Source organism: Charadrius vociferus, unplaced genomic scaffold (genome assembly GCF_000708025.1).
Source record: "Charadrius vociferus isolate BGI_N301 unplaced genomic scaffold, ASM70802v2 scaffold14, whole genome shotgun sequence".
Taxonomy (NCBI): domain Eukaryota; kingdom Metazoa; phylum Chordata; class Aves; order Charadriiformes; family Charadriidae; genus Charadrius; species Charadrius vociferus.
Genome location: NW_009648876.1, coordinates 7,144,243 through 7,169,278, shown reverse-complemented (window position 1 = coordinate 7,169,278; position 25,036 = coordinate 7,144,243). Strand labels below are relative to the sequence as shown.

At 40.5% G+C, this 25,036-nt stretch overlaps 1 protein-coding gene across 1 annotated transcript in view; it reads right to left on the bottom strand.

The window, feature by feature from the left end:
* Positions 1–4,985: 4,985 nt before the first annotated feature.
* The window catches only part of KIAA0391 (KIAA0391 ortholog), a 53,023-nt gene continuing 32,972 nt past the window's right edge, over positions 4,986–25,036 (bottom strand). Inside the window, exons 5-7 of the mRNA XM_009886951.1 lie at positions 9,188–9,336; positions 7,052–7,247; positions 4,986–5,386 (exon numbers count right to left, since the gene is read on the bottom strand). Of these exons, the coding sequence (XP_009885253.1) occupies positions 5,258–5,386; positions 7,052–7,247; positions 9,188–9,336 (474 nt within the window). The 3' untranslated portion in view covers positions 4,986–5,257. The remainder of the gene's footprint in view (positions 5,387–7,051; positions 7,248–9,187; positions 9,337–25,036) is intronic.

Below are 25,036 nucleotides of genomic sequence, written 5' to 3'. Positions count from 1 at the left end.
CCGTCACGCTCCACCCCCGCCACTGCGCATGCCCGAGCGCCGCGCCGCTCCTTTCCCCCGCCCGCCCGCGCCGCTTCTCTCCGAGCATGCGCACGGAGGGGAGGGGGGAACCGGCCGCGAGCGGTCGCGTCGCGACATGTTACCCAGGTCGTGAGCCAAGGGCAGTGCGCCTTAGACCCCGCCGCCTTCGGCGGGGCGGGGCAAGAGGCGCGAACCGTGCCGGCCGATGGGTGGGTTCGCGGGAAAGCAGGGAATAATGCACGGAAATACCGGAAAACGGGAGAAAAAGCGTCCCGACGAGCTGTACAGCCAGCCGGGGAGACAAACCCCCTCCTGATTTCCTAAGCGGAACATTTCCGCGTGTTCTCCTCGACGAGTCTGATTTCAACGCAAAGAAACGCGCTAACCTCAACAAAACAAAACAAAAAACTGTTTAAGGCATTCCTCATGAGTAGTTGTTGCCGCAGCTGCATTCTAATGGGATGTTTAAAAGATTTAACTTTTTATCGGTGTCCAGTACAAAGGGAAATTCCCCAAATTTAAACTTGTGAATATCTGCTCTTTTTGCCTTTCAGCATCTTGGATTTCCCCCACGCTTTGTGGGAAGGCTTTTTTTTTTTTTTTTAAAGTCGGGTCATTAAAAGAGTTGGAAAAGCTGTGTTTTGGTATCCACACCTCTATTTTAAAAGATAATTATTAGGTGAGCTTACTCTTTGTTGAAATAGTAGATTACAGGTGCATTTTGTGTATGCCATGCATTAAAAGTCTGCTTGCTTCAATTTTTCAATATACTTTCCCTTGCTTATATAATAGGGAATAAAATGGCTTGCTCTGTGTCACAAGGCGCGGGGTTTGTCCCCTTCACTAGGGAAGCGCTGCGTGGGGCAGCCGTGAACTATTCGAAGCTGTGGTGAAGAGGACAACGAAGAGGACGTAGGATGGTCTCGGCTGGGTCAGACACGGAGCCAGCTGAGCCCCACGCCCCGGCTCCTGCTGCGGCCAAAAAGCAGATGCCCAAGGAGAAGTAGTAAGACTACAGAAAGCCTTTAATGATACACTCCCTGAATCCTCTCCCAGGCTCCAGCCATCTGGAGGGACTTCCCAAGGCAGAGACGGCGCCTGGTTATTTAATAACCCTCGCTGGTCTCCCCTTGAACTCACGTCAGCTTCTTGCACCCACGGCATGCCGCGGCAAAGAGTTGCTCAGCGTAACGAGGCGTTGTGTGGTTTCGTCTGAACCTTCCATCTGCCAGCACCGTTTGATGCTGCTTTTGTACTGGAAGAGACAGCAAAGCATTGATCCCGATGCATCCCCTCCACAATGCTCATGATTCTTAACCACCTCTGTGTCTCTTAAGACCTCTGTTTCTCCAGGCTGAGGATTCCCACCCTCCCAGTCCTTCTGCATACAAAGCTCTTCCATTCTGTAACACTGGAGTTTAATGTCAGATTTTTTTTTTCCCCTTGAGAAAAAGGGGATGGGAAAGTAGAAGTAATTATCAAGCATTCAGAGTGATTGCCTAAAAGTAACTAAGAAAATTCTTAAGTGTTTGGAACCAAAGATTCAATATTTGACTTACACCAAGGAAAGAGTAATAGTTGCTCAATACCATGCAGCTGACAGAGTGGAAGTCATGCTACTTTCAGGATATAGTTTCCAGAAGTTTTCTCTTATGTGTAGCAATTTTGTCAGCTTCCAAAGTAAGGTTTTGTTTCAGAAGAGCAGTCGCGTGTTTTCGGTTTAGCGGTTCATCATCTCTGATCAACCCTGTGACAGTCAAAGTCCGTGTTACAGGATCCTGAGGGAAGACTGTTCTCACTGACATGTTTTTAACGTAGTAAACAAGAAGTGGGTGAGCTTGGAGATGAAGCTGTTCACAAAATAGCTATCACACAGGCTGAATCAGTTCAGCCTTCCTCAAGTCTGTCTCGCTAAGGCATCTCCATCTCGGCAGCACGTGCCAGACCAAGCTAGGTGTTAGTTCCTTCCGATTCCTGCTCTCCTCGTGCGGTGTGCTGGCAAAGGGCACGCAGTGTCGTTTGCCGTGGTTTCGGGGATACCAGTCACTGCAACGTTTGGAGGACTTGCCTTTCTGGCATTCAGCGTGGACCCATCAATCTAATAAACTGACCAGGCAGACATGAGAAATCCTTGGATTTTCACTGTGCCACTGTATAAAGCAGTAGTAGATGTCAAGCAGATCTGCTGGTAGATGTCTGTAAGCAATCCCCATATTCATTGTTATCTCTAAATGCCCTTTTTTCAGTAATCTGAAATTTGAAGACTTACAGCAACACAGAAGCAATGTTATGTCAGAAATATCTTAACTAAGATGGAAAAAATTAACCTCAGACAGAACCGAGCCTCTGGAGACTGTGTACATCTATATGAACAGGTGGTATGCAACTGAGAAAGTCTGTAGGCTGATCACGAATGTTTCCTCTTTGGTTCCAGGGACAGGAGGCCGTTAATTCCCTATAAGGTTTTACAGTAAAGTGTATTAGCAGCAAACATAAGGAAAAAAAAGTCACAACAATTCTCATGCTAATGTTGGGACATCTTCCTGTTGTGAATTCCAGGTTCTGTTCCGTCTTCCCCTAAATACACTAAGAATGCGTATTTAGGAAGTGCTACTATTTAGAAGGTATTATGGTATCTCTGTAAGAACAGTTTTGAGATGAAACCTCAGTGATTGATTGAGGACGTGTCTGTTCTCAGTCAAAAGGAAGTACAGGATGCGTTTATTCCAGTTAGATGTTGACATTATGCATGTCTGTTAATGACCAGGGGGAGGTAAAATACAAACTTCAATGGATAAACATGTCTGGTAATGAAATGGGTGGCCTGAAGGTGCCGTTTCTGGTCAGCTAAAGCTGACCCAAGGTGGAGCTGCAGGGGCCCACCTTCTGCAGCCTGACATTTCAGCCCGCCTACTTGTGCAATGGTGCTAGTTCAGTGCAGCAACACCAATTTTGACCTAGCCAAAACACATTTTTTAAAGGATTTGCATTCTGCTGTCTCTGCTCTTGAATTGCTTAGGACTGCAGAACCATCAGAGCTAATACCAAACTGGGACCATAACAGTACTGATTCACATCAGCCTATGCTGTTGCGAAACTTCAAACAGAGAGTAAGGAACCCTCATACAGAGCAACAGTTGCTTACTAAGCAGTCCTGTACAGGAGAAGACACTCACTTTCACGAAACAGTATTTGCAGTTTCAAGGAGATTCTGACTTACAGAATTGTAAAAACAATATTCTGACAAATGAGAAGTAAATTGGTTTGCAGAGCGAGAGAAGAAGATCCAATCTCCCTGCTCTCCCTGGCAGGCTCCAGAAAGCAGGTGATCTATGGGAGCTGGCATGTTCTGTCAGAGAAGGGGTCTGGTGATGAATGTTACCAACAACATGATGATTTTGAAACCAAGGTCCTAGGTTACTGTCATGATTTCAGCTGGGATAGAGTTGACTGTCTTACTAGAAGCTGGTGTGGTGCTGTGTTTTGGATTTGGGATGGGAAATAGTGTCAACAGCGCACTGGTGTTTTTAGTTATTACTAAGCAGTCAAGGCCTTTTCTGCTCCTCACACCTCCCTGCCAGCGAGCAGGCTCGGGGGGCACAAAAAGCTGGGAGGAGACACAGCTGGGACAGCTGACCCCAACTGACCAAAGGGGTATTCCATACCATGTGATGTCATGCTCAGTATGTAAAGCTGGGGGAAGAAGGAAGGGGGAGATGTTTGGAGTGATGGCATTTGTCTTCCCAAGTAAATGTTACGCATGATGGAGCCCTGCTTTCCTGGAGATGGCTGAACACCAGCCTGCCCATGGGAAGCAGTGAATGAATTCCTTGTTTTGCTTTCCCTATTAAACGGTCTTTATCTCAACCCACGAGTTTTCTCACTTTTACTTTTCCAATTCTCTCCCCGATCCCAACCAGGGGAAAGTAAGCGAGCGGCTGCGTGGTGCTAGCTGCTGGCTGGGGTTAAACCATGACAGTTACCTTAAGAGGCATCCAGCTCCTCTACTCTTTCTGCACAGTACCTGAAGGACATGACACAGCTGCTGGTTTACAAACCAGGAGTAGAAAAAGTGTCAGGATGGCTCTCAGATGTGAAAAAAAAAATTAGCAAGGAACATGCTTCAACGCTAAAAGTCCTGAGGGAGCGTTGCCATGGGACACTGCAAAAGCTCAGAACTGCAAATACGATACAAAAAGATCTGTATGATTTAGTTCAGTTTCAAACTGAGGATCTTTCCGTGTGCAAGACAAATATGATAAAAGCATCACCTTTCATCTGAGATTAATGTGTCATTTCCGTGGTTTTTGGGGAGAAAAGTTTGCATTAAAGTGGCAAGTGCAATAAATGAACACGTTTACCATACAAACACTTATAAATAATAAATTAGAACACTTTTCCTGTAATATACACTAATTTTCTTGCTTTATTTATAACTTGGGATAGGTTTTATAAAAATACCTGTACACAATTCAGTTTTGTCCTATTACTGCCTTTAAGAATTTCTAGTTATGATCAATTTTTGTTTAGAAAATTCATGCATTTCCATAAGCAAACTATTCCACTGTCATGAAACCCTGTCAGAAGCAGCAAATTAAAGAGTGTGAAAGAGCCACACAGTATCCCACTGGTTGTTTCCTAATTCTTCCAATCAAAATCTTAATATATGTTGCTACAACAAATCTTTTGCGTTCTATGTGATCAAATGAATTCTGGTTGGTGAGAGGAAGTATTAGGGCTATGTGTGTCTGGCAAATGGTGAACATACCATTTGGCCCAGTTATCTCCATTTATTGCCTATAGACATTGTGTGACACACAATGTGGGCAAGGTCAGTTGTGCCCATTTTGAAGGTACTTTGGAAGTCCTGATTAATTTCTTCGAAGTAGAGAGTTTACGAATTTCAGTGTAGATGAGAAGCTTGAGAAAAAAAAAATATTAAAAAAACACAACCTGAAATTCCAAGAGGGAAAAACAAGTTTTAATTCAAATCACATTGAGAGGCTACAGAAATTGCCTGTAAAGATGGAAATAATGGACCTAATTCATGCCTGCTGGACCACCGTTGATGTTAACAGATTCACTGCAGGAATGACTTTGACAAAAAGCAGTTACTGAATTTTCTTTAGTTATAGGCCTCACACATTAATCCCATAATTGTACTGCTGAGTTCTCCCAGTCAGCAACAGTGATTAAAAAAAAAAAGCAGCTTCAGCTTGTGCAATTACATTCTTCATCATTTCTGTTGAATGCAGAGCCATTTTCTTGGTACTCGATATGAATATTTTTCCTCAAAAGAGTCTTTATAGGGGATATGCCATGTATCACCTGTAGTCTGTACCACACAGTCGTAATTGAAAGCAGGCTGTTGGATAAAAACAGACAAAACCATTGTTTTAGACTTTACACGATATATTACTAAAATAGCAGTTATAGGTAGTTATAACTTCCAACACTTACCTTAGAAATCTCCACAGATTCATCCCTTTAACAACTTTCATTTATTTGCTGACACCAAACAAATTCTAAATTTTAGTACTGGAGGAAAAACTTAAACATCTTTTAGTACTATTTGGTCTAGGAGTCATTATAAATGGTTAAAATTATGTCTTCAATCACATCTAGATAATAATGACTTGAACATAATGCATTCAATATCTAGAAATAGCAAAATGATTGTTTTTCTGTTCAGTTAAATGAAATCTCATGGGAATTAACTCAGGTTGTGGCGTTTATAGGCTTGAACTGACAGGATTTAATGACATCAATGACATCTTGTATTTAGTCTTCCAGAGTTCTTTACAGAACTGACTTTCTCTGTGTTGAGGAGGATGAAGGAAAAGGGTTTATCACTGACACTTTGAAGAGTGTCTAGTGGAACAAATATAATAAACTATTTTTCTGGTCTATTATGTTACTGTTATGTAACTCAACATGTTTAACAAATACAAAAGAAACATTACTGGTTGGCAATTACCGTTCTCAGAACATACAGTCACTCTACATATATAGTCTTGGAACTCTACTCTTCCATGACAGCTTCCAGAATAATCTAGAAGACAGTTACGACTGGGAATGTCAATCATCCAAATCACTGGTATGGAAATTAAGCTGTGAAAATTACTCGCCCTTTTGTACAAAAGAAAGAAGCAAGATGTAGCTGAAGCCATGTTCGTCAGGTAACCCTACATTCAATATTTGTTTCCATGAAAAGAAATGCATATATGGCAACACTGAATGAAAGGCTGTCATTCTTACACGCCTGTATCTCTATGGTCTGTTTGTAATGATGAATATTACTTTACAATTTTAACCACAGCAGCAAGAAAATGAATCTGCATAGGTGCAGTATTGCTTTAAGTAGCCAATAACAATGCAGACAGACCAGATAACAAAAAACTGCATGATACGGAATGTCACAAGATAAATTTTTCCCTAGAAAAATCTTAAAGCAGTTACACTCCTGTTAATGTACTGTTTGTGGCTCACAAGGATACATGTCTCCTACACAATAAAAGCAGTATTCAGCTATAAGATGAGATACTATGCTTGGAAGACAGTTTTGGGTTTTCCTTCATGAAACTTTATACATGTTTTAGGCTAAAGTTACAGTGAATATTGAAATACCTGTATTTGCCTGCTTCTTTAAAATAAAGATGAAAGAAATTCTATTGTACAATTAGAAGCATGTTATTTTATAATAGTGCTACAGAGGAGAGGAAGGTACTTCGAAGTTTAAAATAAATGAAAAAATATTGGCACTTATGTTTTACAGCAATGGAAAGATTTGTATACACAAACATGCATTTACATTTTAAACATTTAGGCAGTATTTCTTGTCTTTGTGACAGTTTTCATGTTTGTGCTGTGCTTTGTGAATACAGTAAATTTTCTTTAAGCATGGGACTTCTGAGCCCATTGGTATAAATCCATTTCTTAAGACTCCAACAAGAGTTGTATCTTTACTTAAAGATTGTATATCTTTAAGGAATATGCTGTGTGTGCTTTCTGATTGCAGCAGACAACTTACCAAAAAATTTATATGCCTTCCTTCTGCAGAAGGGGAAAACACTATTTGGTGTCCACGCTGCCACTTACGGAACAGATGACGCGTCAGACTGTCGGAAAGACAAGCCTTGTGATCCCGGAGGAAGTCTCTAGTAACAAACTTGCAATGCTTGCCTGATCGAAGAGTGGCATATAACAAGAACGCATCGTCTTCAGAGCTTAACAAAACAAATGGAAAAGACAGACGTCATTCACACAACAGTTAAGTGGTTGCAGGAAATGAATCAAATGCTGATCTGAGATTCATTCATCAGCAACACTGAAAATTCTCATCACTACTCGAGTTCCCTGGTAAAATAAAAAACTTCTGCTTACCAGAGGTCACCAAAAGTTGAGTGTGCAATAAAAATTAACTGCATGCTACACAGAGTATTCTTCCCTTCTGTCACAATCTGATAATACAACAGTATAATCTTTTGCCATGTAACTTAACAGTGCTATGTGGAACAGAACTGCTAAAACTCATAAGGGTACCCCCAAAACTTTGTTGGAATACGATCAATCATCACAGCTGGTAATAGTGTAATACAGGCAACAGCACAAATCTGTGAATCTTTGTCTTACATGGGTAAATATACTTCCAAAAGGTATTATGATTATTTGGAAAATATATGATGATCTGAGGGCTGGAGCACCTCTCCTGTGAGGACAGGCTGAGAGAGCTGGGGCTGTTCAGCCTGGAGAAGAGAAGGCTCCGGGGAGATCTTATTGCGGCCTTCCAGTACCTAAAGGGGCCTACAGGAGAGCTGGGGAAGGACTTTGTACTAGGGCATGTAGTGATAGGATGAGGGGGAATGGCTTTAAACTGGAAGAGGGCAGGTTTAGATTAAACATTAGGAAGAAGTTTTCACTTTGAGGGTTGTAAGGCACTGGAACAGGTTGCCCAGAGAGGTTGTTGAGGCCCCATCCCTGGAGGTGTTCAAGGCCAGGCTGGATGTGGCCTTGGGCAACCTGGTCTAGTGGGAGGTGTCCCTGTCTATGGCAGGGGGGTTGGAACTCGATGATCTTTAAGGTCCTTTCCAACCTAAACCATTCTATGATTCTATGATATTCAACATTAGCTGCTATTAAACTAACACAATTTTAGGGAAAAGTCTCTAAAATACATTTATAGTGGGCATGAATTACCCTATACCTGGAGAAGCTGAGCAGAACTTTGCTTGAAAACACTTTTTGATTTCTGTGGATTACTGTAATTGTAAGTGACGAAGACAGGAAATTTGTGAGGATTTCCAACCTGAAGTAACAGTCCCCTTTGTTGGTGCTCAAATAGCAGGAAAGAAAGCAATGTGATTCAACAGCAAAGAGAAAAAGAGCCAGAACAGGAAAGGGGATGAAGGAGAACAGATTTGAAACAAGGAGCCAGATAGAAAAGACTTGGGCTGGCTGTAGGGACAAAGAACTTTGTCAGAAGTTCTGGGAACTGGGATCACAGAAGAAGCGATAGAGACAGGTGAAGGATCAACAGTGCCGAACTCAAATGGAGACTAGGTGGAGCTGGAACCGAAGGAAAACTGAGATTCATATGAGGAAAGCAGGGCAAGGAGAGGGGACACTGTGGTGGAAGCAAGTACCCAGTTTAGGGACAAGGACAGGTTTGAATGGGCAAGAGCAAGGCAGTCACGCTTCTTAAATTAGAGAAGCAGAGAGTCTATTTCCACTCACAGAAATATTTTCCTCTGGGAGCAACAAGGAAGTTGGCACTCCAGACTCTCCACACGCCTGGGCTACCAAACAATCCTGGCCAGGCACGGACGTCATCTCCCCCCATGCAGGGCTAACACAGCAGACCACGACTGCTATCAGCTATTCTGTAAGTTCACGCCACTGTGGTATTGGCCGTGGTTTTAACAGTTAGAAATCCTAATAAACCATACAGATGTCAATGTGATTCTAAGTGATGAAATTCTTCATAATGCAACTCTTAATAAGTATTGTGTTTTGAAGCAAGTATAGCAAGGGATATGTTTCTTTTTCACACACACAGAATTAGAGATACTACTAATGGCACTAAAAACTACAGCTGTTTGTACTGATTTAAAATGCAGATAAATCAGGTGTTCATCTCCATTTCATTTAGCCATTTTCTTAAACTTACATATTTTCAGCAAAGAAGAAGTCTGCCTTATTCTGCATCTCCTTCATAATCTCTCTTTTCCAATTTGAAGAGTTAATCAGCATGTGTTTGCGGCCAAGCACGAGCAATCGGGCATTCCCTTTTGCCAGGCAGTTGACAGCATCAAATAGCTGCAGAAAACAAAGCAAAATCAAAGATTTTCTTAGCTCTAAAAACAGAATTGACAGGAAACACTTTCATATCTGTGTCTAAGCTAGTGGTACTACTCACTTCCCACAGTTCTTAACTGCAATAAGAAGTAAGTAGATAACTAATTTAACTCCCTAATGACAAAGAAAAAAAACCAACAAACAATTCATTGTAGGATGCTGCTCTCAAACACACAGAAGATACATTGCTATTATAAACCTTTCCCAGCTCTTGCAGCTTTAATGACATGAACGAACTCAGGAAGAGCTGTATGGAGATTTCAGAAATTCAGTCAGCTGAGGGAACTGAATCACATTGGGATTTAAGTAATAGCTACTTTTGGAAATGATTCAGCACCGGAGCCTTTGTTGGTATTAGAGGAAGACCGAACCCTAAACCATACTGCTTTTCCAGCCCCACCTATTGTCGAACCTAGAGAACTACATGTGATCTGGGCTGCCCTCTGGGGAAGAACCCAAGCGGCAATAAAAGGAAACCTGTGACCTCAGGATTTATGAAGGGTTTATGAAAGCCGCATCCAGTCTAGCCTCCCACTTATGAACGAACATCCTGAGGTGATAAATTCACTGCTATGCCAGCTTCTCTTCAGAGGGACTTTTCGCCAGTCTCCTAGGGCTGTGCCTGTTCAGCAGTATACGCTTCTCAGGACAGGCACTTGTGCCTGCGGCTTTCTCTCCCCGCTTCACCCAGAGCTCATGGAGCGCAAAGGTTCTGACTTTCAGCATCCAGGTTATTACTGTGGACTGCTCACAAAGCAATGGCATTTCAACTCTGCCCAGAAAGAGAGAAGAACTGTTTCTTGAGACTGAAGCCTCATGTTTGAAGGCTGAGGACAGTATGCTCAGCCTCCAGGGAAAGCTGTTTCCCCATTTTTACCTTCATTTGCTGCCACCACTTGTCAATATACAACCTCCTGATTTTTCTCTAATCCCTCTTCCTGCTTTTCTAGCTACTTCCCTCTTCCCTGTTATCTCTTCTCCCTGCAATACCTCCAATTGCCTTTCTCCTCCTGCTCTTTCCCCTCCTTTCCCTCCTATTTGTGATCCTTATCATTATTTGGTATTATTATTATGTTTCAGGGGCTAGAAAGAATTGTTCTAACTCTTGGGTACAACTTCACAATGCATTTAGTTTGATCTACCTGCAAGTAGCAGTGGAAAGGGGTGGTCCCACTCAGTCCTCTCTCTGGCTGCACATTCCCACTACTTCTATTGCATTAGATCAAACAATATCACAACTACCAACGAGCTCACTGATCCAAAAAAAGAAAATTTTTGCAGGGTTGAGCTTGCAGCCACACCACTGATAGACCTGAGTCAAAGACTGATGGGAACACATCGCTGGAGGTGGTGAGGACAGGGAGTGTGGGACTGCCCCTCTCAGCGAAGGACCTGCAGGTGGATCAAATCGAGTATGCTATAAACCTGGACCTGAGAGGGGGGGCCAGAAGATTTTCTATGTTAATTTTAACTGTTGACCTATAAACTGCTGTTACCAACATTGACTCTGAGGAACGGAAGGCTCTGGTTTCATGGAGACACACAGTGCTAATGCAAAGCACGAGAGGCTAACAGTACCTATGGGAACTGAATTCCTGCTTCCAGGAGATCATGCTGGACATGGGCTATTTGTCTACATGCATACAATCTACTTTTCCCTGGTTAAAACAAACAGGACATAATGTGAACAGGAAAAGGCCAAATGCAGTGATTTCTGCCTATAAAATGGCACGTAAAAATAAAAATGACATTCTCTCCATTGCATGCCCTGAATTTTTGGAGATACGATTCAGAATTCTTACTGGAACATAGAATGGAAAAATACAAACAAAAGCCACCATTTTTATGTTATTGGAAGGCTTTCAAAGTAACTATATTAAGTAATAACATATCATCTATGTCACATAATTCATTTGATTATTGAATTATGAGGTTATTAAAAACTGAAAAACTGAAGTTCAGTTTTTCAATATTGACATTTCTTTTTGGAATGTCTCATCTGGGCAGTAAAAACTGGCTCATCAATTTTACTTGATTACATTCACTTTTATTTTCCAGTTCTCATGCATTGGCCCAGTCCTACAAACAGTTGGATACAAATACCAAAGGAGAATTAAATTTGTTGAGCTGAGTTCATTAAACTTAGTAATTAGGAATGTGCCTACTACATTCATACACATTTTCATGTAGAGAAGTCAACAGTGAAGAAATATCAACCATGAGTAACTTAAGTAACCCCTTACAAATTCCAAATGAAAATACTTTCTCTTCTTGCCCAATGTTTTGCTACGTTAAGGGAAAGTTAGTCATGTGGAAAAAAATGTTCAAAAATTTTTCAAGTAACACCCCAGAAACTGATTTCACAAATAAAAAAACTTGACAGCAAGAGCATCCTGATGGGACAACGGAAGAAACAATTCCTAAAAGCAGACTATGAGTCAAAAAGAGTCTCAGGTACATAGCTGCACTAGTGGTGCTGCAAGTCAATAAAGAATTGCCAGTATCTGAACTGCTGGAGTTTACCCCCAATAAAAAAAGGAAACACCTTTTAACTACACTTGTGGTTCAACACAAAGGAAGCTGGATTTCCAGATACAGATTGGTCAATTGGGGCTATTCCCAAGCTTGCAAAAAACTCCACTGGCTTGGATCCAGCTCCCCTAAGTCTTTCTTTGTGAAGCTTATAACTCGCGACACTTTGTACCTGTTAGTCATATGGACTTTCTTCTCCTACACATTATTAGCATATGAAGTTCTCTAGCATGAAGTGCTTCTGGGAAAAAATTGAGGGGTTGGTATAAATTAGCTACAGTTTTGCAATGGAAAAACTCAAACCAGGCTTAAATCATAATAAAATTAAGGGGAATCACCATTAAAAATTTAGAAACTCCTGCTTGCATAACAGCACACTGTCCCTCCTCTACTTACCACAAAGATTAACCTTTACTTACACAACTAACCCAAAAAAGATAGAAATTATTTTTGTTTTGACAGAATAATAACAATTTTGTGCTGCACACTCCCTTGCCTGATGCAACTTTACTAAAGAGCATGTTATCTCATTTTAGGCTTGGGCGCTTACGAGGGGTGGTCTACAGGGAGTCACAGAACTTATGTGGGGGGTTTCCTAAATGTGTCTACTCCTACGCCTGGCTGCTTCTCGAGAAAGGAAGACGTGAGACACACAGTAACACTTGTTTTAGTCATAGAGGAAACTGAACATAATACTGTTAACAAAAAAACAGCACTAGTGATCTCTCACTTAAAAAGACACAAGTATTTTATTAATGTAGTATTTCCAAAAGTTATCTTAAAATTGTTATCTGCCAATATGCAATGCAAATATGCTATATGGAACAAGCTCTATGTAGATGCACCCTTTGAACGTTCCCACATTATTTAGGCAGCAAACATCAGATGCTCAGTTGGATAATCTGTTCAAAAGGCAATCTGTGGAAAACATTAAAAAATATACAACACACACTCCTTTGCTATTCATTTTCTTGAGAATGAGGATTACAAAATTAGTGAAAGAATGACCTTTTTTTAATATTAGTATCTTTCAAATTTGGACAGCAGAGCATATAAAAACACATTTTCTCTGAGAATAGGAATTATAAGATGCCATTTTGCAGAGAAGGGACAGTAAGCATGGTTAGACTGGTTGTTTCAATTCATATGGCAAGATGTGGCTGAGGCTGAGTAGCAAGAAGTTGTGAATCACCGCTGTTCTGCACAAATCACTGGCTGCACAAGGCACTGGAAGTACTACTGGATTATATAGATAACTATCATTGCATTCAGTCTTATTTTCTTTTCCTCTGACAGGGCACAGCATGTGTCTTTCTGAACTACACAGACATTTTCATCAACTGTTCGTCAAGATCACTAGATCCTTTCCCAAGAAACTCATGCTCGTAAGCACCTGCTGAATACGTTCTGCTTGCAATCCCTTTCATCATTTATCAGTTACATTTCAATGATTCCTGTACAGTCCCAGTCTTTGATTAATTTGGTCTTTCTCAAGATTCTCTTGAATCTTAACATTTTACTTACAATGCAAACAATTTTGGGTTCACAGCACTTTAGCACGTGACTCTGATGGAGCCAGGGTGCAGCCACAAAGAAGCATGAAACTACACACAGATCAAGGGAAGAGTCAAGACCAGCTGTTCACAAATGTATCAAGTATCTCCCAATGTGGTTCTTCCAAGTACACTGCTAATAATTTTTTCTATGATTTTTTAAAAATCATTTTTAGAAGTCCATCATTAAATAGATGTATGTATCCAGTGTACATGTTTTGCTTTAATTTCTGCACCCTAATCTGTGAATCGGTGAAAAACTAGCACACTTGTACAATACTTGGCTGAGTGTATACATTTATCTTTCCTTGGGACAGTCCCAGAGATACGAGCTATTTCCCCACCTGTAAATGAGTTCTTTTGTGTTTCTGCAGCAATGCCATTTTATGGAATTTCCCTTCCACCACCAAGCTCCTGCCCTCATATTACAATGCACCTTTTTTTTTTTTTCCCCAGTTGTGCTGATAAGATCTATTTGTTGGGCCATGTTGTCAGCCAGATCAGACACCAGGGCAGGAACTTCTGGATCAGAGGAGCTGGAGTGAAAAGAGGTGGAGGAGGCAGAGCAGTAGGACAGAGAATGCATACTCCACAGGATCATGATGATGTTGAACTTCACATATCACATAAAAAAAGCCCGAGCTTTGCGAGTATGAAATAAAGCAACTGAAAATGCAGTAACTGGTAGTTTTATATTTTAAAAATCAGTAAGTTATAATTTAAAATAACCACTTCTCAGGTAAGAATAAATATTAACAGTTTCCCATCAGAACGTAACTTTCCTATACAAATTCCTGGAAAAAGTTTTGCAGTGACCCACATTCACAATTCTGCACAACTTAACGGAGATCAAACATAGGAGTTAAGCTGGGAGAGCAGGGAATCCTTGTCACGCTGCAAGATTAACCCTCATTCTTTAAATTTCACAACAGCTGTACAAAGTAAATGCATAATTACATATCCATTTTACAAAAGTGCAGAATGGAACACAAGGAAGACAGATTAATTACTCTGCCTCATACAAGGAACTATGAGCAGAGCAGGATACATATTTCCTAAGGGTTCACTGCCAGTCACCTGTTCTGATCACGCTGTGCCACGTGTTCCAGTTTCAAAGGTTAGCTTGTTGCAGGACAACCTTCCTCCTTGGACACTACCGGTGGTTTCCCACTTGTCAGATGGGAAACCCCTAAACACTGCTGCTGGGAGGCACACCATTCCGTGATTTGGCAAAACGTGCCTCACCTGTATACAGGTGTAGCATGAAGAAGTCATCACCTCAAAACAGTGTAAGTTGGTGTTAATAAATCATGTTTGCCATTTTCTAAACATTCGGTTTCACTAACTGCCATTTAAAAGCAAAACACACCTACAATCCGCCAATAACCGGCTAATAACAGCAACAAACTGCTCTATTATTGTTATTTTCACCTGTTAGTGTGGCCTCCCACCCAACACTGTAGCTGTGAAACTGCAGAAGAAATCCCAGTGCTGACTGCAGGTACAGAGCCGCCGTAAGCACACTGCCAGGTGGGGCTGCGCATGAGCATTCTCTCCGGACGTTCGCAAGGAATCGGTTCCCATCATCACCACATTTACTTGACTTACAGTTTCAGCATTTTTAGTTCCCTCTTTACATATTGTAGACAAAGAAGCTCAAAACCCCCCGTGTGTTTTAGTACCGCACGCAGGAGAGAGAGACACGATGGGAAGCGGGATTTTTTTCCCACGGCACGGGCAGTTACCCAGGGAAGGCAAGGGTGCTGCTGGCGAGAAGGGCTGGACTTTCTCACTGAGCCTGGTAATTTCAATAAAGCAGATTCAATACCATTATCCCAGCAGCAAACACAATGCAAGCTGTTTCTTATATTCGCTACGTTATTACTGATGACACAGCGTAAATCAGTCGCAAAGTCCTCTTTACTCAAATGCGGGAGCAGCATACACATTTCTTGATCCCCTACAGATTATCCGCCCCTGACTAGCAAGGGGGTAGCTACTTAGAAGGGAAAGCAGTAATGGATGAGTAAGTAACAGTCTGTAAGCTTAATCCGCCTGGTTTACTTTATGCTCTTGAGACAGCCAACAGCTAACTCCTGGGAATTATCCCTTGCGACACTGGGGATCTCTGCAATACTGCAGCAGTGATATTGTGGGGAATATTTGTATCCTGTGTTACAGTAGGACTACTTAGATTGCTGCAACACATGCATCATCATGCAAAACTCTACCACTGGCAGCACTTCACACATCAGTGACAGCAATCGCACAATGTTTAACGTGTTTTAACCTGTCCACATTGAGTCCACACATAGCATTGACTTTTCCTCTCTTGACGCATACACTAGAGATAAGTCTTAACTCCCTATCGCAATTCATTAAAATTTGCAGTTCATTTTTAGATGGCAGCTGTTGCTCTTGACTTCACAGTCAACTCTATTAATCAAAGGCAGATTATTGACTGAGCAGGAAAACTAAGCCACAGAAGCAAAGATATCCAAGTTGATTTAATATAGATTGAGGATGGTATGGTAGCCTCAGTTGGCTCAAATGAGGCGATACCTAAATACAGCTCTGCTGCTTGCAGAGTAAGTTTGTATTCAGACGCATCCTAAGGATGCTTTTGCAGCCAGGTCCACACTGACTGTGTACTAAGTCACTCGGTGCGCCTGCAAAGTCCAGTGTTCCCACTGACTGGAGGACTTGGCTCAAGTGCAGCACTGGATGAATGTAGACATATTACTTCCAGGTCAAAATTGACTACAGGGATACCCCATGGACTGTGTCCATGCTAACGAGCCCTCTTGAATCCTGGGTAGTGGGGAGAATAAAGCAGAGTAACCGTAAACAGGTTCAGCTCAGGTATCGACGCAATAGCATAATTTAGATTTTTTTGTATTCATGGTACCCTGGCTATTATGGCAGTAATGGAGATATCTTCAATTACAACTCTACTCGATTTCAACTGAAGGTGAAACCTGCTCAAAATAATCTCTGAAACATTTCTGAATGTAGAAGTAATATGTGTGTAATTACGCTCTGCCATTATATTCTGCTATATTATAAACTATAGGTAAAATTTCCAATTTCAAACAAACTTGAAGAGCCATCCCTGTTTTTTATTCTACTGATGAGCTCAGGGAACACGACAATGCAAACCAAACCTGTGTAAATTAACTTTAGGTTTGGAAAGACTGTTACGAACGCACACTGTGATTTTCTATGAGCCAGCAATGTGCCCTTGTGGCCAAGAAGGCCAGTGGTATCCTGGGGCGCATTAAAAAGAGCGTGGCCAGCAGGTCAAGGGAGGTTATCCTCCCCCTCTACTCTGCCCTGGTGAGGCCGCATCTGGAGTACTGTGTCCAGTTCTGGGCTCCCCAGTTCAAGAAAGACAGGGAACTGCTGGAGAGGGTCCAGTGGAGGGTTACAAAGATGATCAAGAGACTGGAGCACCTCTCTTACGAGGAAAGGCTGAGACACTTGGGTCTGTTTAGCCTGGGGAAGAGAAGACTGAGAGGAGATCTCATCAATTCTTATAAATATCTCAAGGGCGAGTGGCAAGAGGATGGGGCCAGACTCTTTTCAGTGATGCCCAGCAACAGGACAAGGGGCAACAGGCACAAACTGGAACACAGGAAATTTCGCCTCAACATGAGGAAAAACTTCTTTAAGAGTGACAGAGTACTGGCACAGGCTGCCCAGAGAGGTTGTGGAGTCTCCTTCTCTGGAGATATTCAAAACCTGCCTGGATGCATTCCTGTCCAACCTGCTCTAGGTGAACCTGCTTTGGCAGAGGGTTGGACTAGATCATCTCCAAAGGTCCCTTCCAACCCCTACCATTGTGAATTTCTCCGATGCAACATGAAGATAGGGATAGGTCCCTATCCTTTCCAGCAGAGAGGCATGTAAGAAAAAAAGGTTTTGAAATAGGTATTTTCTAATATATACTCTAATTACAGCCATGTCCTGCTCTGTCTTATTCCCAAAAGGCATGACAAGTAGTGATTTGATGGATAGTGAAGCAGTATTTCCTAGGAGAATTAACAGAATAAAGGCGGGATGCATGCAGCAACTGAAGAAATATACACACAACTTACTACACAGACTTTAAATTTTGTGTATGACATGAAGGATGGGGAAGCAGGAGCGGGATTGTGAGGTGGAGGAGACACTACCCTTCGGAGTCTGGCTTTTGAGAATGGATCGTCACTGTTAAAAGATCTCAGCCACTTTGTCAGACCTTACACCTGACAAACCTTTTAGTGTGATCGTTCTTGCTCACACTTTTTGAATGTCACTCCTTTTGAATGGTAGTATTTTCATCATTATTATCTTTAGATGAATAAAGGTCAACCATGAATAAAAGAAAAAAAAATGGATAGTGACAATAGTTAGCATAGCATGTTATTAACAATGCCAAGAACTCCGGAAATGATGGCTAAAGAAGAGATGGACAGTTGGGGAATCACTGAATTTTATAGTATAAATGGCAAAAGAGAAAAACAGGCAATTTTTTCTGACTCTTAAAACAATTCAAGGAATACATGGACAAATATTTTTCAGTTGCATAACAGCATTTTTGGAAGTTGAATTTTGTAAGTCACTGCAGTGCCAGTCAAGTTTCTCAATCCAAAAGTTTTATTAACCAGCTACAATACCATTTTCTTTCCCAATCCCTGAGAAACAAATGTAGTGTCAGTTTAAACATGCAAGCAGATCCTTTGATGTTGCCTCAGCAATTATGAAGGAGGCATAAAGATGGAAGAGAAAGGGTGAATCGGAAATCCAAAGCAGCATTTTGATAAGGCAGCAACTGGGAAATGTTCAATCCACAATTAACTATAGCCCAGTTCCAGCAGCTCTGAGTTTTGTATTTTAATTATGGACTGGCAGTAAAATGTTTCCTTTCATGAATTTGAATTTTCTGAATGTCCTCCTTTCTTGAGTCAGGTAAAAGGGCAAAGATATTTCTCTTTTTCTGATCTTCTCTGAGATATTTTTTCTAAGTAGCTGATAACATTGTATACATTTATCTCTCCTCTTACTCATCTTCTTTCTTGCAACACAGAATAAATACCAAGATCTTGACGATACATATGGGACATCTTACGTGGAGTTTTTTTTATCCAGACCTCTCCTGAGCACTTACTGTTTTGTACCAAAACCTAGAGATTTGCAACGTATTAAAGAGAGTTATCAGTATCAACCCTCCACACCAAGGAGATGAACTAGGGGATTCTGTCTATCCATGATTATACAAGAGTAGGAAAATAAGTATGTAAAGGCTGAAAGGACATGAAGTTACCTGTGCATTTCCACATATCAACACTATCCTTTGTTCTCATCCTTGAATTCTTTCTGCCTGCACTGCTGTTTCTTCAACAGTATTTTCTTACTGATCACTACACATTGCTTCATTGCACCAAGTACTCTGTATCTTTATTTTTGTGAGGAAGTAAGTTACATAAAAATGAAAGGGTATGAGGTTTTACTTATTTTTGCATAGGCTTCAGAAGCGAAACTTTACCTATCAGAGCCACTGACTGTAAATGGAATAATAGTCCCAGCTGAAGTCACAGCTTCAGGAGTCTGCCATCTTTCACTGTAAATCCAATCTTTGCCATTACATTGGGACTCTTGCATTTCTGCTGTTGTTGTAGCAGAGGTATACCACGACTTACAGCCATAAGAGAGTTTCTCTTATAATTTCTCATTTTAGACAGAGTGTAAAAAGCTAGCTATTAGAAAGGAACAGTTGTGAACTAAATGTAGCTGTGCCAGTCTGAGGTTTTCACGGTGTGGGTCAGAAGTTATATTTACGTAGTGAAAATGCACAATGTGAGCAGGATCTCTGGGGAGTGGTGGTGGTGATGCGGTGTTACGAAAATGAAAGCACAAGCTTGACTGATCCTTTCCATAGATAGGAAATAACTATGTGCAGGACTGAAATCAGCTTGGTAAGACTGAAACCGACAGTTTAAAAGATACCAATATTTTAGCTCTTACCACTGTCCTATGCAGATGTTTGCACAGCGTCACTAACCTAGTCTGATGTTAAGTGTTTTCCCCCTCTCCCATCTGTGGTTCAAAAAGTCCCAGATGGTACTTTTATTCTTTGAGGAAAGCTGCCGCAGCAGCTGGGGAGATCACTGTCACAGACAGTACAGGCATAATGCTGTTACAGGCACATTAAACCTATGCTTCTGCAGCAACATCCTATGTTTTAATAACCTTGATAGTGCCACAAAAACTTTAAAATAAAGACTATTTCTATGCTCACAGGTCAACAGGCTTATCGTCCATGTAGAATGATACAATAACCAAGGAAACTCATCAGTAAATTGATTGCTTGCAGTCGAAAAAAATAACAGGACTACAATATGCAGCAAACATTAGTAACACAATTTTCACACTGCTCGTCTTCTGTTTCGCATTAGTACTATTTTCCAGTTGCCTGCTACAGATTACTATTCAGAGATAGAGGTTACCTTAAAAAAACAATTGTTCCAATAAGAACAATTTTGCAGTTCTTAACACAAATAAATACAACAACAAACACTACTCAAGCAAGCGATGATTTCTCTTTGAAGGCCACAAAGATGAAATAATTGTTTGATATGAAAGAGAACATCTTCTTCAACAGGACAAAAATCAGCAGAAGCAAACTAAAGCACCAAGGTCTGAGGTGGAGGAGCAGCTGTGTGGTCAGTCAGGCCCACCTACCCTGAGTAGACCATGCACCAAGGCTTTCAGCAAGGAGGGTCCAAGGAAGGAATCTCTTTAACCCTGATAAGAGCATAACTGGTATTTACCAGCTGGAGAAAACTTCGTGGACTTTCATACAGACCAGTACACCTTGCATGACCAGTCCCATGAGGCACAGGTTCAACTGTCTCATTTGGATCAAGGCTGCACACCCTGGGAAGTAACACACTGTTCCTGCAAAACCAGCAAAAATCTGATGCAGTGTATCACAAGTGAATGTAAACTATGCGTCAGCATTATTTTTCTTAACACAGTCATTAACTTTGATTGTAAATCACTGCAGACTGGTGCCATTTTACTACTAGTAACACTGCAGTCAATATCTATGCCTGGAGATCCTAGGCTGTGAAGGTCTGAAAGCCCCCATAATAGCTACAATCCACAAGATCTAATTTACTTCAATGCTTTTAATATAAGTTTATTGGTAACAGCCTGAGATACTCAATAGCTGGACACTGGGCAGACCGCTGTCTAAAGTGTTTTTCTTGAACTCTGGAGATAAGATACAGCAATTTGATAAACAGATAATATTGTCAGCTCCTACAAATTAATTATGGATGATATTTGGCATTTGTCTAAAAGCTCCACCTCCTGGGAACAACTGGTTATATGAAAATCATTGTCTAGTTAATCAGTGTTTGCCCCTGCAGTCAAGACAAATAAGCTTGAGAATATGAAAATATGACCACCAGAACGGCTCAAACAGAAGCCAAATAAGAACCACTCACTCCCTATTTCATAAAAGGATCTATCTTTTTTAAGCAAATTCTGGTTTGGGGACTCAGCATTACAGTTTCCAGGTATCTGTATAAGACCATACAAGCCAGCACATTTGTAGCATCTTTCCCTCCTTTGTCCATTTCCATGGAAAGAATGCAGATACCCACCTAACAACTCCTGGAGCACCCAGGACCCAACAGCAGTGCTGAAGTGCAAGAGTGAGCTATAGTTTCAGAAGTATTTTGTTTACTAAATTTATCAGACAGCTAAGGGTTAAAACTTTGTGTCATATTACTGGTTATGTTAGCTAGGCTGGCAGAGTGAACGGGCTTGTGGAAATGAGAGTGAGTGGGATGAGAAAAAAGAAATCCCTAACCTATAGCATTCGTACTTCTGAAAGCCCATTTGGGGATGCCCATTCAATGGAAAGTTAGAGCTTTTCACTCTGCAAGGCATGAAAGTATGAAGATACATACATATCAACGAGAAGTGAAAATGTCAAAAGCCTCCAATTCTTTTATTTAAGCCACTTCCTTTGACTATTGAGACTTAAGGCTGTCATACATAAATGGATTTAAACAGTACAGCTCAAGACTCAAAAAGATTCAAAATATTAGAGGCAGAAGAACTATTACTGCCAACTCACTGTTTCCTTTTTGGCGACCGCAGAAGTGAGCAGGTAAAAGGATGAATGCTGGACAACGATGAAGACAGACAAAAGCATCCCTAATATTTCCTGATTTATGTAAAAGGTAAGTTGGCATCGTCAATATGACAGAAGCACAGGTCCAGTTTTAACAGTCACTACAGGAAATATTGTGCAAGGATAGGACAATGCAGCGGCTGGAAATGGTAGAAATTATTTGGAAAAACTAGACAGAAGTATCAGTTAATACCTCATAAAATTGGTTGGAAAATAGAGTATATTATATTTACATAATTTTGACAACCTGTTTAGCTTCTGACTCACCTGTCTCATTATAACATCAATGCATGTTTCCAGCTAGAACTGTGAAAAGAACTATTCGGATCATTGAAGAACTGACTGGTGAATAATCAGGAAGAAACAGCATTACAAGCTAGTATCTTTGGGTGGAAAGGAAAAACCAGTAGATACTTGTAAAGATTAGTATGAAATATGTAAATGATTTGAAATAGAGAATTTCTCAAGAAGAGGAAGGTTTTCTAACAATGAGACAGGGCAGTAAGTACAATGCCAGAGCTTAAGCATTCAAAGTGATTTAAAATGTAATTTTTTGTGATAATATTTAGGAAATAGTATTTATAGAACAGAGAATATAAATGTTTTTTGATGGAGATGCACATAAAAAGGGGACTCTAACACAATGATGCTTTATAAGGTTATTTCTTCATCTAATGTTTTTTAATGACTAATTTTTAAGATGCTGAGGTAGGCATCTTTCTTGCAGGATGAGGAGTGAAGATTTCTATTGCGTAACAGTTAGCACCATGGCTACTAGCAAGTAAATACATATATACAGTTTTAAATTTTTAAATTTTAACTTTTCAGTTCACTCTTGATCACTTAGAAAAATAACAAGCCAAAAGACCTACAAAGTTGTAAAATCATGTAAGCAGCAGGGGATATCAGGTTAAGAAGCAAATAAGAAGTGTTTAAAGAGTTTCCACAAGTACCAAGGAAAGTTCTCTTGCTTTACACATGGAGATAGGGATGACCTTATACAGAAGATTGACCTCCACAGCAGTAACCTGTAGCAGTGGACCTGCTACACTAGCATGATGTGCATATGAGGTGACCCAGCAGATATGAGGCTCCATTTTGGGAGATCCTGCAACTCAGGACCTCCTCTGCAGTTTATTTCAGCTTGGGTCATGTTGCTATGACTTTTAACCTAGAAGCAGTCTCAAAAATCCCTGTATTTCCCAGAGTTCATTCTATGTGACAGAGGAAGAACTCACGTAGATTAGCATTGCCTGTGTTAGAAATCAGCCTGGACGTTGATTTTTTTTTTTTTTTCCTGAAAATGTGAAGAACAGCAGCAGCAAAGGTAGCCATAGCTTTCTTATTATGTTCTTGGTACTGGCATTCTTACTACATCACTACTGTTCCTCACATGATACCAAGCATCAAAATAATTTACAAGTCCCAGCATGTATGATAATAGCTTAATTACATTTTGTATGGATAGATCAGGTCTGATTATAACCACTAATAGACATGCTTGCAAGGCTTCTAGGCATTTCACATTTTCTATTATTCCAGACCATGTTTCGATTGCATTGGTGGTGGGGAGTTAGATAAATGGTGCCAAATCACTGTTCCCTGCTCCTGCTATCTCTGTTGCTATGTTATAATTTAATCACAGCAGAAGCACACCACACATCATCCAAGGGAGACTGCAATGGATTGCTGCAGTGGCACACACAAACTCCCAAACCTTTCTGAGGTGCAATAAATTTTCAATTTTATTTAAAATCTTATATTCATCCCATCTCTGACACATAAGGGGAAAAAAAGCTTATTAGGAATTTTCATTCTATGACAAATAAGAATGTATTTTAAAAAGTAATGAAAAATAGACAGGAAACTTTGCCTTGTTATATTAACTACAGGTAACGCGCAAGACCAGGATACCTCAAACTAAGTTGCTCACAGTCAAACAGGAGATCAGTCATTACAGCATAAAATGCTGGTCTCTCGAGTCCAATTCAAGGGGCTTACTCTTTAGCCCAATAGTAGCCCTGATGGTCATCATACCTACCCAGCTAGAACAAAAACCCTATCAAGAAAGGAACATAGTTAAAAATGAAAAAGAAAAAAAAAAGTGTGTGATACTGATCTCGCACAATTGTATGCAATTTTTATTTCAGATAATTTATCAAAAGAATACATGCTAGTTATTTGAGAAGGTCTGTAAAATGGCCAGTTAGCTGGAAAGCGCAAATGGGGACTATTCACCATTTCTCAGCACAAGCAGCAGAGGCCATCATACAAAACTAACAGACAGCAGGTTTAAAACAAGCAAAAGCACATGTGTTATCATATCCTATATAACTGTGGGACTCTGCCACAGGTTTCAAAACCAAAGGCAAAAATAAGTTGGGAAGGTAATAAAATAAATTTATCAAAGAAAACTCCATCAATGGCAATTAAACTTGCTAGTCAGGATGCAGCTTCTTCATCCAGAAGTTCCTAAATCAGTAACAAAATCTGGGAGACTATAACAACCGGAATCATCCCACCAAACTCGTCTTGTTGTTGTACCCCTACTCCACTTCTGACCACTGTCTTGATTAGACAGGTTAGACACTTTGGTTTGAAACAATATAAATGCTCTTATCTTTTTAATAACAAAGAGGATAAAAAAAATTCTTATAATTCCTAGAAATTTACTCCACTTATGGCATGGTCCAGGTAGCAGCCTACAGAGGAGTGAAAGGTATTTGAATGAGACCTCCTCTTTATATTAGCACACGTAAATGTATTAGTTTAATCGAATTTGATGTAATTTAGATTCACACCACAGATAAACACATACATATGAATTAGTCCAGGGACTATTTGATTTTGGCTTCCCCCCCTTCCCCCCCCCGCCTTCTTCCTCCTCCCTTGTTTGCAGGAACTGCACAAACATACCCTTAAATAAAATAAGTAAAAGATAGACTAGGGATAGCCTCTTGGCTGTCACCTCTGCATCTGACGTGCAAAATGAATACCGGAAAAAGGGGAGGTTTTCATAGTATGTGTTTGATGCAAAAGGTCATCTGTATTGGGCAACAGTATTTTGGATAAGAATTAAGAATTCTTGCAATTATTCAGAAATTCAGTTTGAAATCGGATTTTTTGTGAATTGCTTTTAAGCAAGCATACTGCCAGTGTGAGAGTGTTCCCAGCACAGAATTTTAATTCTGGTGAAACCAGTCTCCTAGATTCAAATTGGAGTTCCTACTTCCATGTTCCAGAAAACATTAAACAATCAGTCTGTGAAAAGATTTAGATTAAAAGCTGTGGACAATTGTACTTGACTTTCAATGAATCTAAGATTAAAAAAAATATAACTACTTTAACTTTGGTTTTAAACGTCACTGTAGGTTATAATAATTTTATA